General features: G+C 52.3%; 1 protein-coding gene across 10 annotated transcripts in view; it reads right to left on the reverse strand.

Annotated features, from left to right (window-relative positions):
• Positions 1-17,576, reverse strand: part of KCNT1 (potassium sodium-activated channel subfamily T member 1) — a 77,474-nt gene that overhangs the window by 9,602 nt on the left and 50,296 nt on the right. For 9 of the 10 annotated variants that reach the window (XM_058037958.1, XM_058037957.1, XM_058037959.1 and 6 more), the window contains 20 exons: positions 15,146-15,225; positions 13,515-13,614; positions 12,445-12,501; positions 11,686-11,734; positions 11,487-11,546; positions 10,692-10,766; positions 10,265-10,348; positions 9,799-9,893; positions 8,785-8,965; positions 8,543-8,707; positions 7,577-7,713; positions 6,605-6,668; positions 6,100-6,208; positions 5,836-5,944; positions 4,557-4,706; positions 3,316-3,548; positions 1,642-1,858; positions 672-777; positions 416-588; positions 146-217 (listed from right to left, as the gene is read on the reverse strand). In XM_058037958.1, the coding sequence (XP_057893941.1) occupies positions 146-217; positions 416-588; positions 672-777; positions 1,642-1,858; positions 3,316-3,548; positions 4,557-4,706; positions 5,836-5,944; positions 6,100-6,208; positions 6,605-6,668; positions 7,577-7,713; positions 8,543-8,707; positions 8,785-8,965; positions 9,799-9,893; positions 10,265-10,348; positions 10,692-10,766; positions 11,487-11,546; positions 11,686-11,734; positions 12,445-12,501; positions 13,515-13,614; positions 15,146-15,225 (2,316 nt within the window). The remainder of the gene's footprint in view (positions 1-145; positions 218-415; positions 589-671; positions 778-1,641; positions 1,859-3,315; positions 3,549-4,556; positions 4,707-5,835; positions 5,945-6,099; positions 6,209-6,604; positions 6,669-7,576; positions 7,714-8,542; positions 8,708-8,784; positions 8,966-9,798; positions 9,894-10,264; positions 10,349-10,691; positions 10,767-11,486; positions 11,547-11,685; positions 11,735-12,444; positions 12,502-13,514; positions 13,615-15,145; positions 15,226-17,576) is intronic. The other variant, XM_058037956.1, reaches the window with a different exon arrangement.

Raw genomic sequence — 17,576 nt, forward strand, 5'->3', positions numbered from 1 at the left:
CAGGGAGGGGTTGACAACTCGAGAAGCCCGAGGTGGGCTCAGCTCTACGCTACCAACCCTGGGGCTTCTCACGGGGTGACCGAAAAGTCTGGGCTGGGCTAAATGCAACAATTCAGGCACGACAGCCATCCGTGGGAACACCTACTTGTCAATGGTGCCCTCCATGTAGTACACCATGGGGAAACAGCAGATGGCCTCCAGAAAGTGGTGCTCAGGCCTGGGGGGAGAGCCACAGAGAGCGAGGTGGTTCAGCATGTCCATGCAGCAGAGACAGACACAAAACCCCAGCGCCAGCCAGCCCAGGTACCCCACAATGGCACCACTGCTCCCTCACACTCCCACCCCACAGCACAAACTGCCCGGGCAATGCAGGGAGGCTCTGTGGGAGGGAGAACACCCCTGGAGAAGTACTTGCTTGTTGTCCAGCAGCAGCACGATGGGGTTGAGCTCCTTGCGGGAGCGGTAGTAGGCGCGCAGCGGGACGATGAAGTTGTAGAGGCCGTTCCCCGCTGTCTCTGCAGAAACGATGATCAGCTTGTTCTTGAAGCCGTAGGCTTTGGCATCCTCAAAGCTGTTGTGTTTGCAGCCCTGTGGGGGTGGGACAGCCCAGCACTCAGCGGGCACGTCCTGGGGGGGCTCAGCCCCAGGCAGCCCCCACAGCCCCGGCTCACCTTGTCCAGCCTCAGGCAGCAGAACGGGGCTTTCTCGGGCAGCAGGTGGCACAGGGTCGGGGAGCTCCCGATGTAGGGCGAGTTTGGGGGGTAGCCCTTCACGTACCTGCAGCAGGGAGAAATCTGTGTGAGGACAGGGAGAGCTTGCCATTTATCCAGCACTCAGCTGCTGGGGAAAACATTCAACAGCAACACGTTCTTCTCCTGGCGAGATGAGAAGCATCAGCTTCTCCATGTTTTGCTGCTTTGGAATGGGATTTGGAGAATTGTTTGCCCAGCATGTGAATTATTTCAACTTAAGGACCGATTCCAGTCTAGCTGTGTCGGGAGTGGTCAGTCACAAGTTTTTACTATCCATTCCTTTCTAGCTTTCTTTTGTATATATCCTTTGTATTTTGGATGTATCCTTTCTCTTTTCTTTAGTATAGTTTTAGTATATAATTTTCATATAATATAATACAATATGATATAATATTATATGATATAGTATTATATCATGTGGTATAATATAAATATAATATAACATAATATAATATAATATAATATAATATAATATAATATAATATAATATAATATAATATAATATAATATAATATAATATAATATAATATAATATAATATAATATAATATAATATAATATAATATAATACAATGTAATGTAATATAAATTTATATATATAGTTGATATATTATATAATATAATATAGTATAATATAATACAGTATAGTGAATATAGTATCGTAGAATATGGTAGAGTATAGTATAATATCATATAGTAGAATATCATATTATATCATATATCACATATCAATCTTCTGAGAACTCTGAGTCAATTCTCATCTCTCACATCCTCCTGGTGACCCCAACACCACCACAAGGACTGGTGAGCACACAGCCACAGCGAGCCAGAGGCGCCTGGATCCCACCAGGTCCCAGTGGAACGAACCGGCCAAAGAGAGAGCGACTCACTCGAGCACCGCTGACCCCTCCTCGTCCGACTGCGTCATCTCGTCCTCGGACTGGTCGCTGAGGAGGTCGCAGGGCAGCAGGGAGGAGGTGTCAGCCAGCTCCAGCACCGGGGCGATGCTGGGCCGCCGCGTGCCCGAGCCGTTCTCGGCGGGCAGGGCCAGCTTGCTGCTGTTGGCAGGGCGGCACTCGGTGTTCTGCAGGTCCATGGCCACTGTACCTGGACACACACGGGGGAGGCAGCACGGCAAACACGCTCTAAGGGGGGGAAATGTCACAGCAGCCTCCTGTCCCCAGGCCCTGCACGGGGATGAGGCAGCCCGGATGATGCTGAGTTGTTGGTGGGCACGGGGAGTGCAGGTGAAGCCCCCACTGGTGGTCTCCACCTGTGTGCAGCATCTCCCCAGGGGCTGTCTCTCCCTCTATTCCCCTCACAGCTCCATGGCCAGCTGCTCCCTGAACTGCCAAACCAGGCTCTGCAGGAGTTTTTGCCATGCTGATGTGTCTCTGAGGTGACAGCCCAACCCCTGCCCACAACTCCTCGTGGGCTCTGGCAGACACAAGTCAGGTCAGGAGCCACATCTGCCCTGGCAGTGCCCTCCCTGTGGATGTCCCTTTGCCCCAGGGAGAGGCAGGCAGGCAGCAATGCCCTCACCCACCTCCCACATCCCTCCCGAGCAGCTCCAGGCCCTAGAATATCAGAATCCTTACGGATAGAAAAGTCCTCTGAGACTGAATCCAGCCATTCCCCCAGCACTCTCAACCTGCCACTAAATCATGTTCCCAAATGCCACATCTACAGGTAATTTAAATCCCTCCAGGGATGGTGACTCCACCACTGCCCTGTGCCAAAGCTTCACAGCCCTTTCTGTGAAGGAATTCTTCCTAATATCCAACAAGACAGACTTCCTCATCCTGTCCTCCAGCGGCTTCCAAAAACCAAACACATTGATGGAGTGTCCCAAGAAGCAGAGCCCAGACATTGGCCTTGCCAAACACCCTGCCCTGCTGGCACTCACGTCATGTCTGTCTGTCCCTCTCATCACCCTGCCAAAGGTCCCTCTGAGTGGAGCTGTGCGACAAACAGCGCTCAGCAAAGCGCTCCGAGGCCTGCTGGGGGATAATCTATGCAAATTGCTGCTCAGGAGTACAAACACATAAATTATTTGCTTGAAATATAATGTGCTCGTGTGGCTCAGCTCCTCCAAAACTTGTTCTCCCCGGATACAAGAGGGAAGTAATGACTCATGGTATTTTTCACTTGCAGAAATGCACCGCTGGCTGCAGGGAGAGCAACGGCTTGGGAAGCATAAAGGTGATTTAGGATGTGCCCCATGGCATTTCTTCCTCCAGCCTTGGAAATAATTGGGGGCTAAATCCAGGCTTGGGGCATTTATGCAAATACCCTTAATGATAATGGACATCACGAGGTTTAATAATGATATTTGAGCTTGCTGAGAGCATGCAGAGTGCAAGGGAATATGTATTTTACTGGTGAGATTTCTGGAAGAGAGCACGGAAAGGGTTTTTGGGGAGGGAGGAGAGTGGCAAGGAGAGCGCAAAACACAGAATAAACCCAAATGTGGGGAGGAAACCAAACCCAAAGGAACCCAAAGGTGGGGGAGGTGATGGAGGGGATGTGCCAGCCCCTGCTGCCCCCCGAGCCCCCCCACTCACCCATGCTGGCAATGATGCTGTGCACGGGCAGCCGGGAGGGGCCGTCGTAGCTGCCTGCAAAGCCCTTCTTCTTCTGCTTCTCCTCCTGCTTGAAGATGAAGGCAGAGTTCTCCTCCTTGGTGATGTTGATGTAGAAGCAGGTGTCCGAGGCTGCCATGATGTGCCTGGGGCCGGGGTTCAGCAGGATGCTCTTGTTCTCCTCCCTGCGGATCCCGATCAGGCAGACACCGTACCTGGGGGGGAAGGAGCAGGGGCTGGGCATTCCCTGGGCATTCCCAGCTGGGAAAATCCCCTCTGGGACACTGTCCCTGCACACAGGACCTGGCAGCAGCCCCAGCCCAGGGGGAGCAGTGGCTGGGCATTCCCAGCTGGGGAAAATCCCCTCCTGTCACAGACACATTTTATGAAAAATCCTTTCCTTAGGATTTTTCCTCCTGAGAAGCTGAGAGGCCTCAGGAACAAAATGTAAACAATGGTTATCTGCTGCTGTGGAATGCAACAGGTGGATCTTTGACTGGTCTCATAGAGTTGTTTCTAATTAATGGCCAATCATAGCTGGCTTGGAATCTTTCTCTGACACACAAGCCTTTGTGTGTCACACATTCCTTCTTTTCTATTCTTAGCCAGCCTTCTGATCAAATCCTTTCTTCTATTCTTCTATTTATTATTTTATTATATATATTATATTAAAACTAATATAATGTATAATAAAATATATTTTAATATAAATGTATTAAAATATATAATATAATATAATATAATATAATATAATATAATATAATATAATATAATATAATATAATATAACATAATATAATATAATATAATATAATATAATATAATATAATATAATATAATATAATATAATATAATATAATATATATTAAAATATATTTTATTATATATCATAATATATAATATATAGCTAATTTTTATATATATTAAAATTTCATTTTAATAGAATATGTTTTATATTTTAATAAAATATGTTAATATAATATATATAATTTTTAATGTAATATATATTATAAAATAATAAATCAAGCCTTCTGAAAAAAATGGAGTCAGATCCTCGTCTCTTCCCTCATCCTCACACCCCTGTGAACACGGTCACACCCTCCTGCAGGGGCTGGGCATTCCCAGCTGGGGAAAATCCCCTCAAAGAACCTCACAGCAGCCCCAGCGCTGTCCCCAGGGTGTGCAGACAGACAGATCCCCCTGCCCAGAGCCCCCTGCCCTCACTTCTTGTGCGCGTGGAAGGCGGCGTAGGTGAAGCTCTTGCCCTCGTACTCCATGAAGAACTTGCTGTCCCCCATGCGGATGTGATAGACCTCATTGCCCGAGCAGCGCCCGTACATGCGCTGCCACTGCTCCGGAGACTCCTGGCCCTCCCTGCAAGGGCAGCACCAGCATCAGCGGGGACCCCCGGGGCTGGGATGGGACCCTGGGGCTGGGATGGGACCCCTGAAACTGGGATGGGATCCCTGGGGCTGGGATGGGACCCCTGAAACTGGGATGGGATCCCTGAAACTGGGATGGGACCCTCAGGGGTGGGATGGGACCCTGGAGCTGAGATGGGACCCACAGGAGTGGAAAGGGACCCCCTGGTTCTGTGATAGCCCCCTGGATCTGGGATGGACCCCTGGAGCTGGGATGGGATGCCCAGGGGTGGGATAGGACCCCCAAGGCTGGGATGGGACACCCTGGACTTGGGATGGGACCCCAGGGGCTTCAATGCAACCCCTGGGGCTGTGATAGACCCCTGGGGCTGGGATGGACCCCTGGGGCTGGGATGGGACCCCTGGAGCTGACACGGGTCCCCAAACCCCAGCCAGATTCTGTTGGATTCCCCAGCAATCCCTGGAGCTGCCCCCGAGCCCGGCAGCAGGGAGGTGACAGTGACACACGGCCACGGGCTGCTGGTGCTCTCCCAGGATGAGCTCATTCTCACTTTGGGCTCTAAGTGCCTTTTTATTTAACAGGGCTCCTGCAGAGTGCAGGGGGAGGTGCAGAGCCCGTGCTGGCAAACAGCCCCGAGCACGGGCCAGAGGCATCTGGCAGGGATGTTTCATAACTGATCTCATGGCACTTTACCAAAAATTCAGACATTTCTGATGGCCAAGGAACGCAGGGCACACCCCCCTGCTCTCCTGTGCTGGCAGAGCTCCTTGCAGCCATGCTGGATATAAACCCACCAGAAAACCCTGCAGGCTCTGGGGCTGCTTGTGCTGTGAATTCACCTTCCTGCCAGCAGCGCCGTGCCAATACAAAGATATTTTTACCTCCAGCCTCTGCAAAGTTGGCATTGCCCAGCCCAGCTGCACTGGTGTGGTCCCCTTACAAAATGGGATTTTGTTTTTGGCCTGGATGGGGGCCCCAGACCCCATTGTTCTCCCCAGAGCCATCCCAGACCCCAGTGTGCTCTCCCTGAGCTCAGAGGCCTCAGTTCTGCCCCCCTCCAGGCTCAGGCAGGGGTAGGGGAGGACAGGGATAGCAGAGGACAGCAGGGGACAGCACTCACTGGCCACGGGAGGTGTGCACCAGCAGCGTGATGAGGGTGGAGGTGGCAGGGCAGACACAGTTCAGGGCCAGCATGGCGTATTTGCACTCCTCCTCACACACAACGTGATCTGAAAGGCAGAGGGGACCATCAGGAGGGGAGGGGGACAGGGCCTAGGAGTGGGGTCATTTTGGGGTGGTGCTGGGCACTGGGTGTTCCCTCCTCCTGCCAGTCCAGGAGGGCTCCCAGCTGACCAAGAGCTGCTGTGCAGCTGCTCCGACTCACCTGCAAACTTGACGTGGAATTTATTTTCTGGCTTTAAGATCTGAACGTAGAGAGGACAGTTTGGAGCAAAGTCTTTGACAGCCCAGGCCCTCAGGATGGTCTGGTGGTCCTGGACAGGGACAAGAGCAACACGAGCTGCCTGGCTGATGGTTTCTTGGTGGATGGTTTCCTGGTTGATGGTTTCTTGGTGGATGGTTTCTTGGTGGATGGTTTCTTTTCCCCAAGGCTTCCACCCCTGGGATGAGCTGCAACGCACCCAGCCACCCTGGAGATGTACAGCAAGGGCTCCTCCTGCCCCTGGTGCTCCCTGGACCCAGCACCCAGCAGGAGGAAGGCGAGCCCACAGGGCTCAGTGTGCTGTGCACGTCTCTGTGCCATCCCCAAGGTTCCCCTTGGCACTCAGCCCCTTCCCAGCACCCTCCTTTGCCAGGCACAGGTGACACCAACACCACCCCAGTCCCTTCTGCCCAAAAAATGCCCCATGCCCAGCCCTGGCTGGACTCACAGCTGCTGTTCTGTCCACCTCATTCCGGCTGCTGAGGATGAAGCAAGCTTCTCCATTGTCCATCCTGCCAGGAGAGAGCAGAGAGCCCATGAGCTGCAGGGCCCACAGGGCTGGGCACTGCCCACCCCACCAGGCCCCTGCTGGCACAAAAATATTTGATGAAAAATCCTCCTGAGAAGCTGGGAAGCTGCAGCTTCTCCATGTTTTGCTGCTTTGGAATGTGATTTGGAGAATTGTTTACCCAGCATGTGAAATTGTTTTTACTTGGTGACCAATGACAACCACCTGTGTCAAGGCTGTGAGCAGCCACAAGATTTTATTATCATTCCATTCCTTTCCTTTGCTAGCCTTCTGATGAAATCCTTTCTTCTATTCTTTAGTATAGTTTTAATATATCATTTTCTTTTAATACAATATATATCATAAAATAATAAATCAGTCTTCTGAAACATAAAATCAAGATTCTCCTCTCTTCCCTCATCCTGGGACCCCTGTGAGCACCACCACCCCCTGCCAGCCCCCAGAGCCAGCACAGGCTGGGGTGACACTGGGGTCACTGGGGTGTGCAGGGTGTCCTGTGGAAGTTTACAGGCAGCCCTGACATGGCAAAAGATGAGAATCTTGACTCCATGTTTCAGAAGGCTGATTTGTTATTTATTGACATATATATTCTATTAAAACTATAGTTAAAGAGAAGAAGAAAGGGTTTCATCAGAAGGCTTGAAAGGAAAGGAAGGAATCGAATGATAACAAAAGCTTGTGACTCTCAGAGGGTCTGAGCCAGTCTGGGCTGTGATTGGCCATTAATTAGAAACAACCACAATTAATTAGATGCACCCACTGCATTCCACAGCAGCAGATAACCATTGTTTACATTTTGTTCCTGAGTCCTCCCGGCTTCTCAGGAGGAAAAATCCTGGCAAAGGGATTTTTCAGGAAATATCATGGCTACAACAGGGTCCCTCTGCTCACTTGGCTCTCATCAGGTCCTGGTCCTTGAGGGCAGAGCCCTGGAGGTAGATGACCCTCTGGGACCACAGGGGGATCTGCAGCACGCGCCGCACCTGGATGTCCATCTCCGTGGGGCACAGGATCACCACGTAGTAATCCTGCAGGAGAGAGGCCACTGCTGCAGGAACCTCCTCCAGCCACCTCTAATCAGCTCTTGGAGGTCTGTAACACACTCAGGACAGCTCAGCTACCTTTGGAAGCATAAAAATCAGCAGGATGGCTTCTGTTGCAGCGTTAGAAACAAAAAGGTTTAATAAAAGGCAGAGTAACAAACAGCAAAACCAAGCCAAGTGCTGGACGTTCTTGCTCCTGGCAAAACACTTTACAAAAACAGAGCTCAGGGGGTTCAGAGGACAAGGAATCTGGGCATGTCAGGCCTTTCTCCTTCTTCTTCTTGGCCTCCATCTTCTGCTGTGATGTTGGCACTTTTAGATTGGTTTAGAGTAGAAGCTCACTGTCTAACATAGGTGATAGGTGTGGGAAATTACCTGTAAATATTGTGCACATAGTTTTAGATTGGTTTAGAGTAGAAGCTCACTGTCTAACACAGGTGATAGGTGTGGGAAATTACCTGTAAATATTGTGCACATAGTTATAGACTGGTTTAGAGTAGAAGCTCTCTGTCTAACAGGTGATAAGTATTGGAAAGTAATTGTAAACATTGTACACGTAGTTTTTAGTATAAAAAGATAACACTGCCCTGGGAGCAGGCAGAGTGCCTCTGACTGTCCTGCTGAGCGGACCTTGGCAGGCCAAGAGAAATAATTTTATAGATAAGATAAAATAAACAACCTTGAGACGAAGAAATTAAGAGCCCTGACTCCTTCTTTGACCACCAGGCTGGGAAAAGAGACTTTCTAACACCTCGGGGTCACTCTGACCAGCAGAGATCCCACAGGGGGAGTGTGAGCCCGGCCTGGGGCTCACCTGCAGGCGAGGGTGGGCGTAGAACTCGTTGAGGAAGTCCATGAGGAGGTCGATCTTGAGGGAGCTGACGCACAGCACCACGTGCTTCTCGGTCTGCGCGCGGTGCCGGCTGTAGTTGCCCCCCGACTTCTGCCGCTCCATCCACAGGTACACCAGCTCCTCGAACTGCAGGGGGCACGGAGCTGGTGTCCCCAGGGCAGGGCTGGCAGCCCCTCCGCGCCCCCAGGCTGTGCAGGTCTCACCTGGAGAGGCAGCACCACCAGAGCCACGCAGATCATGATCACCACGAGCAGCTGGGAAGGCCAAATCTTTGGTGTCACGTCTCCGTAGCCCACGGTGGAAAAGGTGACGATGCAGAAATAGAAGGACTTGAAGAGGGAGAGCTTCTCACCTGCTCTTTCCAAGTGCTGGATGCCGCAGGTCCTGGAAGGGAAAAGCTCGGTCACGGCAGGGAGATCCCCACACACCTGCAGCTCAAAGCCACCCTGCTGGACACAAGTGTCACCCAAACCTTGCTGGGCCCAGATTGTACCTTCCCTCCTCCAAACTCATCCAGCAGCAGGGCTGGGAGCACCACTGAGCTCTGAAATAGCATTAGTCACCCACATCAGAGCATCGCCTTTATTGCCAAAAGCTCATGAGCCTAAAAGCCTCATTTCCCCTCCATTCAGCAACTTAATGGTTTAATATGCCTCCAACCCAGAGCAAGGCAGCCAGAGGAGAATTCAAAGCCTAATTCAGAGCTAAATAGCCAGTGATGAGCTCTGCTCCCCTGCCCAGAGGAACACCCTGGATGCTGGCAATGGCAGGGAAAGGGCCCAGTTAATTAGCAGGAGCCCCAGTGGCCAATTACACAAATGACCTGAGGAGCTGTGAGGTGTGGGGGAGGAAGAGCTGGAGCCTTGGAGTGAGATGGGTTCTGGTGAATGAACCACCCCTGGTGCATGAGCCATCCCTCACCTGTCCCTGGGGGAAGCTGCTGCCCCTGCCCTGTGCCCACATCCCCCAGCTGCCTCTGGCTGCAGCCTCACCAAAAGCTCCCTGATCAAACCCTAGAACAAGGCAGGATCAGAAGCTTGGCTTAAAAACCCCCTCAGAGTGCTGGAGATGGAGCAAAGCAGGGGAAGGTGTGAGCCCTGCAAGAGCCCAGCTTTGCCAGCTGCTCCAGATGGGCACAGCTGGATTCCTGGCGGGTGGGCACAGCTGGATTCCCAGGGTCAGGAGGGGGTTTTAGGGAAATGGAGAGCAGCACTCACCCCGTGAAAACGAGACACAGGAGGGTGCAGATGAGGATGAGCACCTGGTTGAACATTGCTGACTGTGTCCTTTGGATGGCTCGGTGCAGGTCGTTCTGGGGAGACAGGGGAGGGCTCCCAGCAGCTCACACAGCCTGGGGCCACCAATTTCTGCCTTGCTGGCTCCCACAGTGCCCTCCCCAGTGAAGGGCAAGCCTGGATTCAGCCCTTGGGAAGGGATGTGCATTCCCATCAGCAGGGCTGGGATCTGAGAGCTCCAGTGGGAACAGGGGAATGGCTGGAACTCCTCACCCCAACCGCCCCTCCCGCTGTGGTTTGGATTCTGAGGGGTTCCTGGTCACAGCCTGGCACCTCCAGCCTGGCACTCCCTGGCACACACCAAGCTCCAAATCCTGCCCCAGAGCTGGGGTCCCCTCCCAGCCCTGCTGCCCTCCACATCCCCAAGGAGACAAAAGGGATCACTCACAATCATGTTCTCCAGGGCGTACTTGGCCAGCCAGCAGTTCAGAAACACAGGAATGAACAAATTCCGCAGAGGAGGCCAGAATATCTACAAAAACAAGGGTTATTTGCAGAAATAATCCACATTCTTTTAAAAAATAGAGCCATAAGCAGCCAATCCTCCCCGTGTGGAAGGATCCAAACCCAAGCTGAGCAGAAGCTGCCACCAAACAGGGCCCTGCTTCCCTGGCTGCAGCAGAGCAGCTGGAAAGGGAGGAGGCATTTGGGATAACACTCCAGAGAAAATCATTATATTGTCAAATATTGAAGGGAAAATTTCCTGCCAGCCTTAAAAACCACTAGGCCAGACACCCATTTGTCTTTATTTTATCACCAAAATACAGCAATTACTGCACTTAGAGCTGCTTTAAATGCCACCAGGACACACTCACCGTGATGATGAATGGCACTGTGTTGATCATCTCCAGGATGAAGGAAATGCGAAAAATCTGCTCCCAGATGTTCCCCTGAGGAATTAAAACCCAAGAAGAATTAGATAACCATAAAAACTTCCCAGAGGACAATTAAAGTGATCCCACCCTGCTGGATGAGGGAAATACGGTGCAGGAGAGGTGCAGTGGTGGTGGCAGGCACTCTGGGAGCAGGAAACATTCCCAAACTCCTCCCAAAGTCCTCTCCACTGACACAACGTCTGTCTGTCTGTCTGTCTGTCTGTCTGTCACTGCTGCCACCCAGAGCTGGGGGACAACAACACTTGGTGCAGGGATGGAGAGTGACAGTGACACTGACAGATGGCTGGCACTCAGAACAGGGGGTGATGCAGGGTCTGAGCCTCTGCTGCCAACCCTCCCCTGGTCCCTGAGAAGATGCCATTTGTCAAGGTCACTTTTTCTGGCCATTTCGGGTGGCTTTGGTCCAAAGGAGCCAGCTTGTGCCTCTCCTTGGAGCAGTGCCATTCCCTCCGGAGGGATGAGCAGGAGTGACCCCGCCGAGCTCGGGGAATCTGGGATGTGTCAGCCTGACACCAGGAACAGCCAGCCTGCTTTGAACGGCCCTGAATCTCTGAGAAAGCACAAAAAGCAGAGATTCTGCTCTGCACACCCAGCAGCCCGAGGGGGAATGAGAAAGGAAAACATCCAGAGGTGGCAGACAAACAAACACATCCTGCCGGGATGAGAAATCCATTCCTGCAGAGGAGGCTGAGCCCTCCCGGCCCAGGCTCTCACCTTGTAGCTGAGATAGGTGAGCAGCATGGTCTCCAGGAAGCTGATGAGGGCGATGCTGACCTGCAGGGACACACACAGGGGGGCTCCAGGGCTCTCTCCAGGCGATGGGAGCCCCCCAAGCCCCCAGGGGTGCCACAGGAGGAGCAGAGCCCCAGCCCAGCTCCTCTGGGCTCCTGCACACCCAGCAGGGGCTGCTCACCTGCACGGCCCACAGGGGGGTTTTCCTGTCCACCCAGAAGATGTGGGACCTGGAAAGAAACCCAGATGGGATCTGAGCTCAGCTGTCAGGGTTTTCACCTCCCCAAATGCAAACCCGAGGCCATCCTCGTCGCAGACAACTTTTATGAAAAATTCTTTCCTTAAGATTTTTCCTCCTGAGAAGCTGAGAAGCCTCAAAAACAAAATGTAAACAATGGTTATCTGCTGCTGTGGAATGCAACAGGTGGATCTGTGATTAGCTCATGTTTGTTTGTAATTAATAGCCAGTCACAGTCAGCTAGCCTAAACTCTCTGTCCGAGACAGAAGCTTTTGTTATCATTCTTTGATTTCCTATTCTATTCTTAGCTGGCCTTCTGATGACACCTTTTCTTCTATTCTTTTAGTATAGTTTGAATGTAATTATATATATTATAAAATAATAAATCAAGCCTTATGAAACATAGAGTCAGATCCTCATCTCTTCCCCAATCTGGAAACCCCTGTGAACACGGTCACAATCCCTGACTCAGGAGCTGCTGCTCCCTCCTGCACAGTTTGCTCAAGCAGCCCCTGCACTGGAATTCAGCCATTCCCAAGGGTGCACCCAAAGGATTTGGTTCTGGGATGCTGCTCCACATCCCCTGAGCAGCCCCAGGACCAAGAAACGGCCTCAGGGAAATGCCAGCAGCAGCCACCTCCATCCCTGTGCTCCCCCCGGCTGGCAGAGCTGGCCCAGGGCCCCGAGCAGCTCCCACTCACCAGTTGATGTTGGTGGACTGGTTGAAGGCTGTGTAATTCTGCTTCTCACATTCCCAGCTGGGGAGAAAGAGCAGGGAAAAGCAGTCAGGGGGGAACAGGGATGCTGGGATTGACCCCCTGTCAGCATTTCCATGGATCCAGACACCCTGATTCCTGTAGCCAGGGCTTTGCACAGGAAAAGCCTCACCCAGGCAGCCTCGGGCATCTTAGTACTGGAGGACAAAACCCCTCAGGTGCTTCAGCCCTACCAGAGATGCTGTGGAATGCTGATTCTCCCTGGCACAGAGCTGCAGGGAGCTGGGAATTACCAGGTCACAACCAGCACAATGTGCTGAGCTGCAGCCCCAGCTGAGCTCTGCCTGCCCTGCTGGGAGGGCTCTGCTCCCTCTGGCCAGCCTTGCTGCTGCCACACTCCCCCAGGAAAATGGGATTCCCTGAGCTGCAGCTGTGCTAAAGCTCTCAGGGATGAGCATCCATGTCCTGCTTTGTTCTCACAGGTCTGGAAGCACTTCCAGAACGTGCAGATGTGCTTGGCAGCCTGCAGCCTCTACAAGGGGGAAATCAAATCACCAATTATCCAAGCTCTTGGGGGAAAAAATCACATTGTACACGAGCTAAACGAAGCAAGGACACATTAAAAATAGGCTTATACAGAAAGCCAGCACAAAGCTGATGTGTGGAATCATCCATCACCTCAAGGATCCACACAGCACACCGTATTTCCCTCTCAAGTGCTTCAATGGGATTTAGTGTTAATGTCTTCAAGCGCTTCAGCCTTCACAAAACATTTGCATGGTGCTGCCCTGGAGTGGCTGAGCTCCTGACAGAGTCAGGCAGAACTTGGAAATGAACATTTTTCCACCATGCTCTGCTCAGGGCCAGTAGATGCCCCCACACCCATCCACAGGGCGTGAGCAGGGGCCTCCAGCCTGGGAAATTTTGCTAAAGCCCCAATTCAAACAGCTGTGGGGGGGTGACAGACCCATCCTGAGCCCTGGCACACCCTCAGTGAGCCCGGGGGCAGCTGGGGCTGGGGGCAGCTGGGGCTGGGGGCTCTCTCTGTCTCTCACCAGCCGATGCCCTCCTCGGGGTTGTCCAGCAGCACGCGCACGATGTACAGCAGGCACGTCAGCAGCTTCAGGGAGAAGTTGAAGAGCCGGATCCGCAGGCCTGTGGGAGGGCAGCAGGGATGGGGCAGCGCTCCTGGGCATCCCCAGGGACCCCACACAGCCCAGCAGCCCCCCAGCACAGCCCTACAGCACAGGAGCCCCCTGATCCCCAAAGGGAGCTGCAGCAGCTCTGCCCAGCTTTGCCCAGCAGTGCCACAGACACAGGAGACAACACAGAGATAAATAACCATGAGTCAGCTCCTTGCTGACCCCAAAGATGTGAGAGAGGCACAGGAGCTGCTGGAGTTATCCCCCTCATTAGCAGGCACCATCTAACAGCAGCAGAGCAGCACTGTCCACGTCACCTTGCAGGAGAGCAGGGGTGGTGAGGAAAAGCTGCTGCTTCATCCACTCTGCCTCCCCAGCCAGTTCATGGGGTTATTACTCAGATTACAAGTGAGAAATCCATCACATTTTCATTAAAAACTTCCCCGTGGGCACCCTGTTGTACAGCTTTTTAGCAAGACAACAGGAGGCAGGCGGGAGACGAAAAGGCAAATTTATAAATGAACCAGCAGGCCCCCTCCAGACAGCTAATGACAGCCCGGAGGAAGAAAATAAAAACACCATTAGTCAAGTGGAGACTAATCCCCATGGCTGGAGCAGGAGAGGGTAACTCGCAGCCTGCCCTGGCTGTCCCCAGAGCCCCAGGGAGGCACAGCCAGCTTCCCCATGGGGACACTGACTCCCTGATGGGGACACTGGCTCCCTGACACCCCCTGCTCCCAGCCAGCTGTTTGTCACCCTGCGGCTGTCCCCAGCGAGCAGAGGTGATGGGATGTCACAGACATCTTTTATGAAAAATCCTTTCCTGAAGATTTTTCCTCCTGAGAAGCTGAGAGGCCTCAAAAGCAAAACGTAAACAATGGTTATCTGCTGCTGTGGAATGCAACAAATGAATCTGTGATTGGTCTCATGCAGTTGTTTCTAATTAATGGCCAATCACAGTCAGCTGGCTCAGACTCTCTGTCCGAGACGCGAGCCTTTGTTATCACTCTTTCTTTTCCTATTCTTAGCTAGCCCTCTGATAAAATACTTTCTTCTATTGTTTTTGTATAGTTTTAATATAATATATATCGTATATTATAAATATATGATATATAATATATTAAATTATATATAAATAATTATATTAGATATATAATATAATATAATATAATATAATATAATATAATATAATATAATATAATATAATATAATATAATATAATATAATATATTGTATTATTATATATTAAATATAATAAATCAAGCCTTCTGAAACATGGAGTCAGATCCTTGTCTCTTCCCTCACGCTCAGACCCCAGTGAACACGGACACAGGGAGGGGCATCCTCTCCTGCCCATGGAAAGCATCCCCAAACCGAGCTGACGGCACCCAGCAAAGGGGCCGGAGGCAGCAGCGTCCCCGGGCAGGGGACACGCGGGGACAGGGCCACCAGCAGGTGGCAATGGCTCCTCATGGCCAGGACGGAGCGCGGTGTCCCGGCCCGGGCCGGGCTCGGCTCTCGCTCCCCGTGCCCGCAGCACTCACTCGATCGCTGGTTTTTGATGAAGAAGAGCTTCAGCCGCTCCTTGAAGGTGTTTTCATTCACGTAGAACTCGACCTGCACCCTGCGGGGAGAGCCCCCAGCGGGGCCGTCAGTGCAGGACCCCCAGAGCCCCCCGGAGCCCCATCCCCGCTGGGTGACCCCGCTGACACCACAGGGACCCAGGCTCGGCATGGGCTCCCGGCTGTCCCCGCAGCCCCATCACCAGCCAGGAGCCCCAGCGACCCCCAGAGCAGCCAGTGTGACCCCAGAGCCAGCTCTGCTGGGCACCCGGGCTTGGCTGTGGCTCACACACACACCCAGAGAGCAGAGCCACAAACTTCTCCCTTCACACAACTTCACAAGGTCCAAAACCTCCCCAAGAGCAGCTCTGGAGCTGCCTCTCCCTGTTCACCAGCTCCAGCAGAGCACGAGCTGGCCAGGACAATGTCCCCAATGTCCCCAGTGTGTCCTGGCTCTGTCCATGCCCTGCTCTGCCTGGGGAGGAGAAACACCCAGCATGGAAACTGTAAAAAAAAAAAACCAATTCCACTGTAAACGGAGAAAATTTCCCTTTGTTGCTAAGATACCACTCTTGGTCATTCCAGAAAAACCCAGGGGCTGACAACCAGCTCCAAACTCCACCCAGGGCCACTGGTGGTGGCTCCTGGCAGGGCAGAGCCTCGCCTGCCAGGGCACTGACAGCATCCGGCAGGGAGCAGCTGCAGGTGGGGCTGGAAATTCCATCTCCGCCTTCCCTGGCTTCTCCCGCCTCCCCTCGGCCAGCCCCACATCGCAGGGATGGGACAAAACTCCCCAGGGCTGCATGGGGGCTCCTGCGGGCTCTGGGATGCAGGTGCCAGCTCCGACCACATCCTGATTTACTGGGGATGGAGGGATGAGTATTTACCAAACATCCACACCCAGCTGATCAGGCAGCAAATTGGGAAGGGGTTTTACAAGATCTCCATCCCAGCTGGGCTAAGGGGAGGGGAGGTGGCCAGAGGGGCTCTGCACCACACCTGGTTCATGTCACCACGGGAAGGGACAGCCCCAGACCCCGCTGCAGGAGAGAACAGGAGAACTGACAAGCACAATGCCTGAGGAGCAATCAGCCTCAGTGCAGAGCCTCAGAGCCCAGCCTTTACACCTGCTCAAATTAATCCTTCCCAGAGCCAGACGCCACAAATCATTTTTCTGTGCCAGGGCATAAATCAGCTGTCACAACTGCTCACAATGCTGCACACGAGATAATTGCTCCTTCTCCTTATTAAAAATGGCCAGGAAGTGCTGGGAGCTGGCTTCCAGCTCCCTGAGCACCCCATTCATCAGAGCCCCCGAGGACTGAGAGCCTTGAGGAGCTGCAGACTCCAGGAGCACGATTCCTCTGCCAGACACTTGTCTGGGATCAGAGCAACAAACAGCTGAATAAATCTCTGCCATCAGACAGATGGTTCACTGATCTGTGGAGCTGTGGCCCATCTCGAGACAATGGCTGTAATTGCTGGTGGATAAAAGCACTAAATGATGAGATCTAACTCTCTGTGATAAAGTGGCCCACGTATTCATCCATCCCATGGCTGCAGGAGGAAAACAACAAAGCAGCAAAAAGCCACGTCTTGACTGGGGGGAACAGGGTGTTTAACACTGCAGAGAGATGAGGAAATAAAAGAACGTGGAGGGAACACGCTCCTGTGCAGGCAACCTGCCAAGGCTGAGCCCCAGAACTTTGTGGGGGCCTCACTCTGCAGGTGAATCCAACGCCCCAACACCGAATGAGGGGTGTCTCTTCCCAGGCAGCAGCACCATCCCAAAGTATCAAAGCTCCTGCTCCATTTCCAGCTGAGGGAAGGAGATGATCTCATGTAAAACATACCCTTTAATTTCATTGTCAGGAAGTTAACTGGGAGTGAGAATCAAGCAAAACTCTGACTGCATCATCACCACCCCAAAACACACCGTGACAGCTCTGCCTTCGCAGCAGCTCAGCCAGGATGGGGTGCTCAGAGTGTCCCCTCCCTGCTGCCATGGCTGGGCATCCTTCCCACCTCGAGCATCCTTTTCCTACCTGGAACATTCTTTTCCCACCTCGAGCATCCTTCTCACCTGGAGCATCCTTCCCATCCTGGTGCCAGCCCATCCCAGACCACTCCAAGGGTCTCCACCTCCACAGTTCCCCCACTGAACCCCCCCCCAGGCCATGCAAACAACGATGCTGGTACAAGTTTAGTTCCAGCCCTCTCTTGGAAGTGTAATTACTGCTATTATGCTCTTCATAATGCCTGAGCGACTTCGTTTTCTTCGCTCGGTTATTTATTGTACTTTATTAATCCAAGATTAGAGGCAATTTGTTGTAAGATGATGAGTTCCCAAAAAAAGACACAATGGTTTGTTCAGAAAAGTGCAGGATGAAAGGGCAGGAGGAGCACATCACAG

This window comes from Melospiza georgiana, chromosome 20, assembly GCF_028018845.1.
Source record: "Melospiza georgiana isolate bMelGeo1 chromosome 20, bMelGeo1.pri, whole genome shotgun sequence".
NCBI lineage: Eukaryota > Metazoa > Chordata > Aves > Passeriformes > Passerellidae > Melospiza > Melospiza georgiana.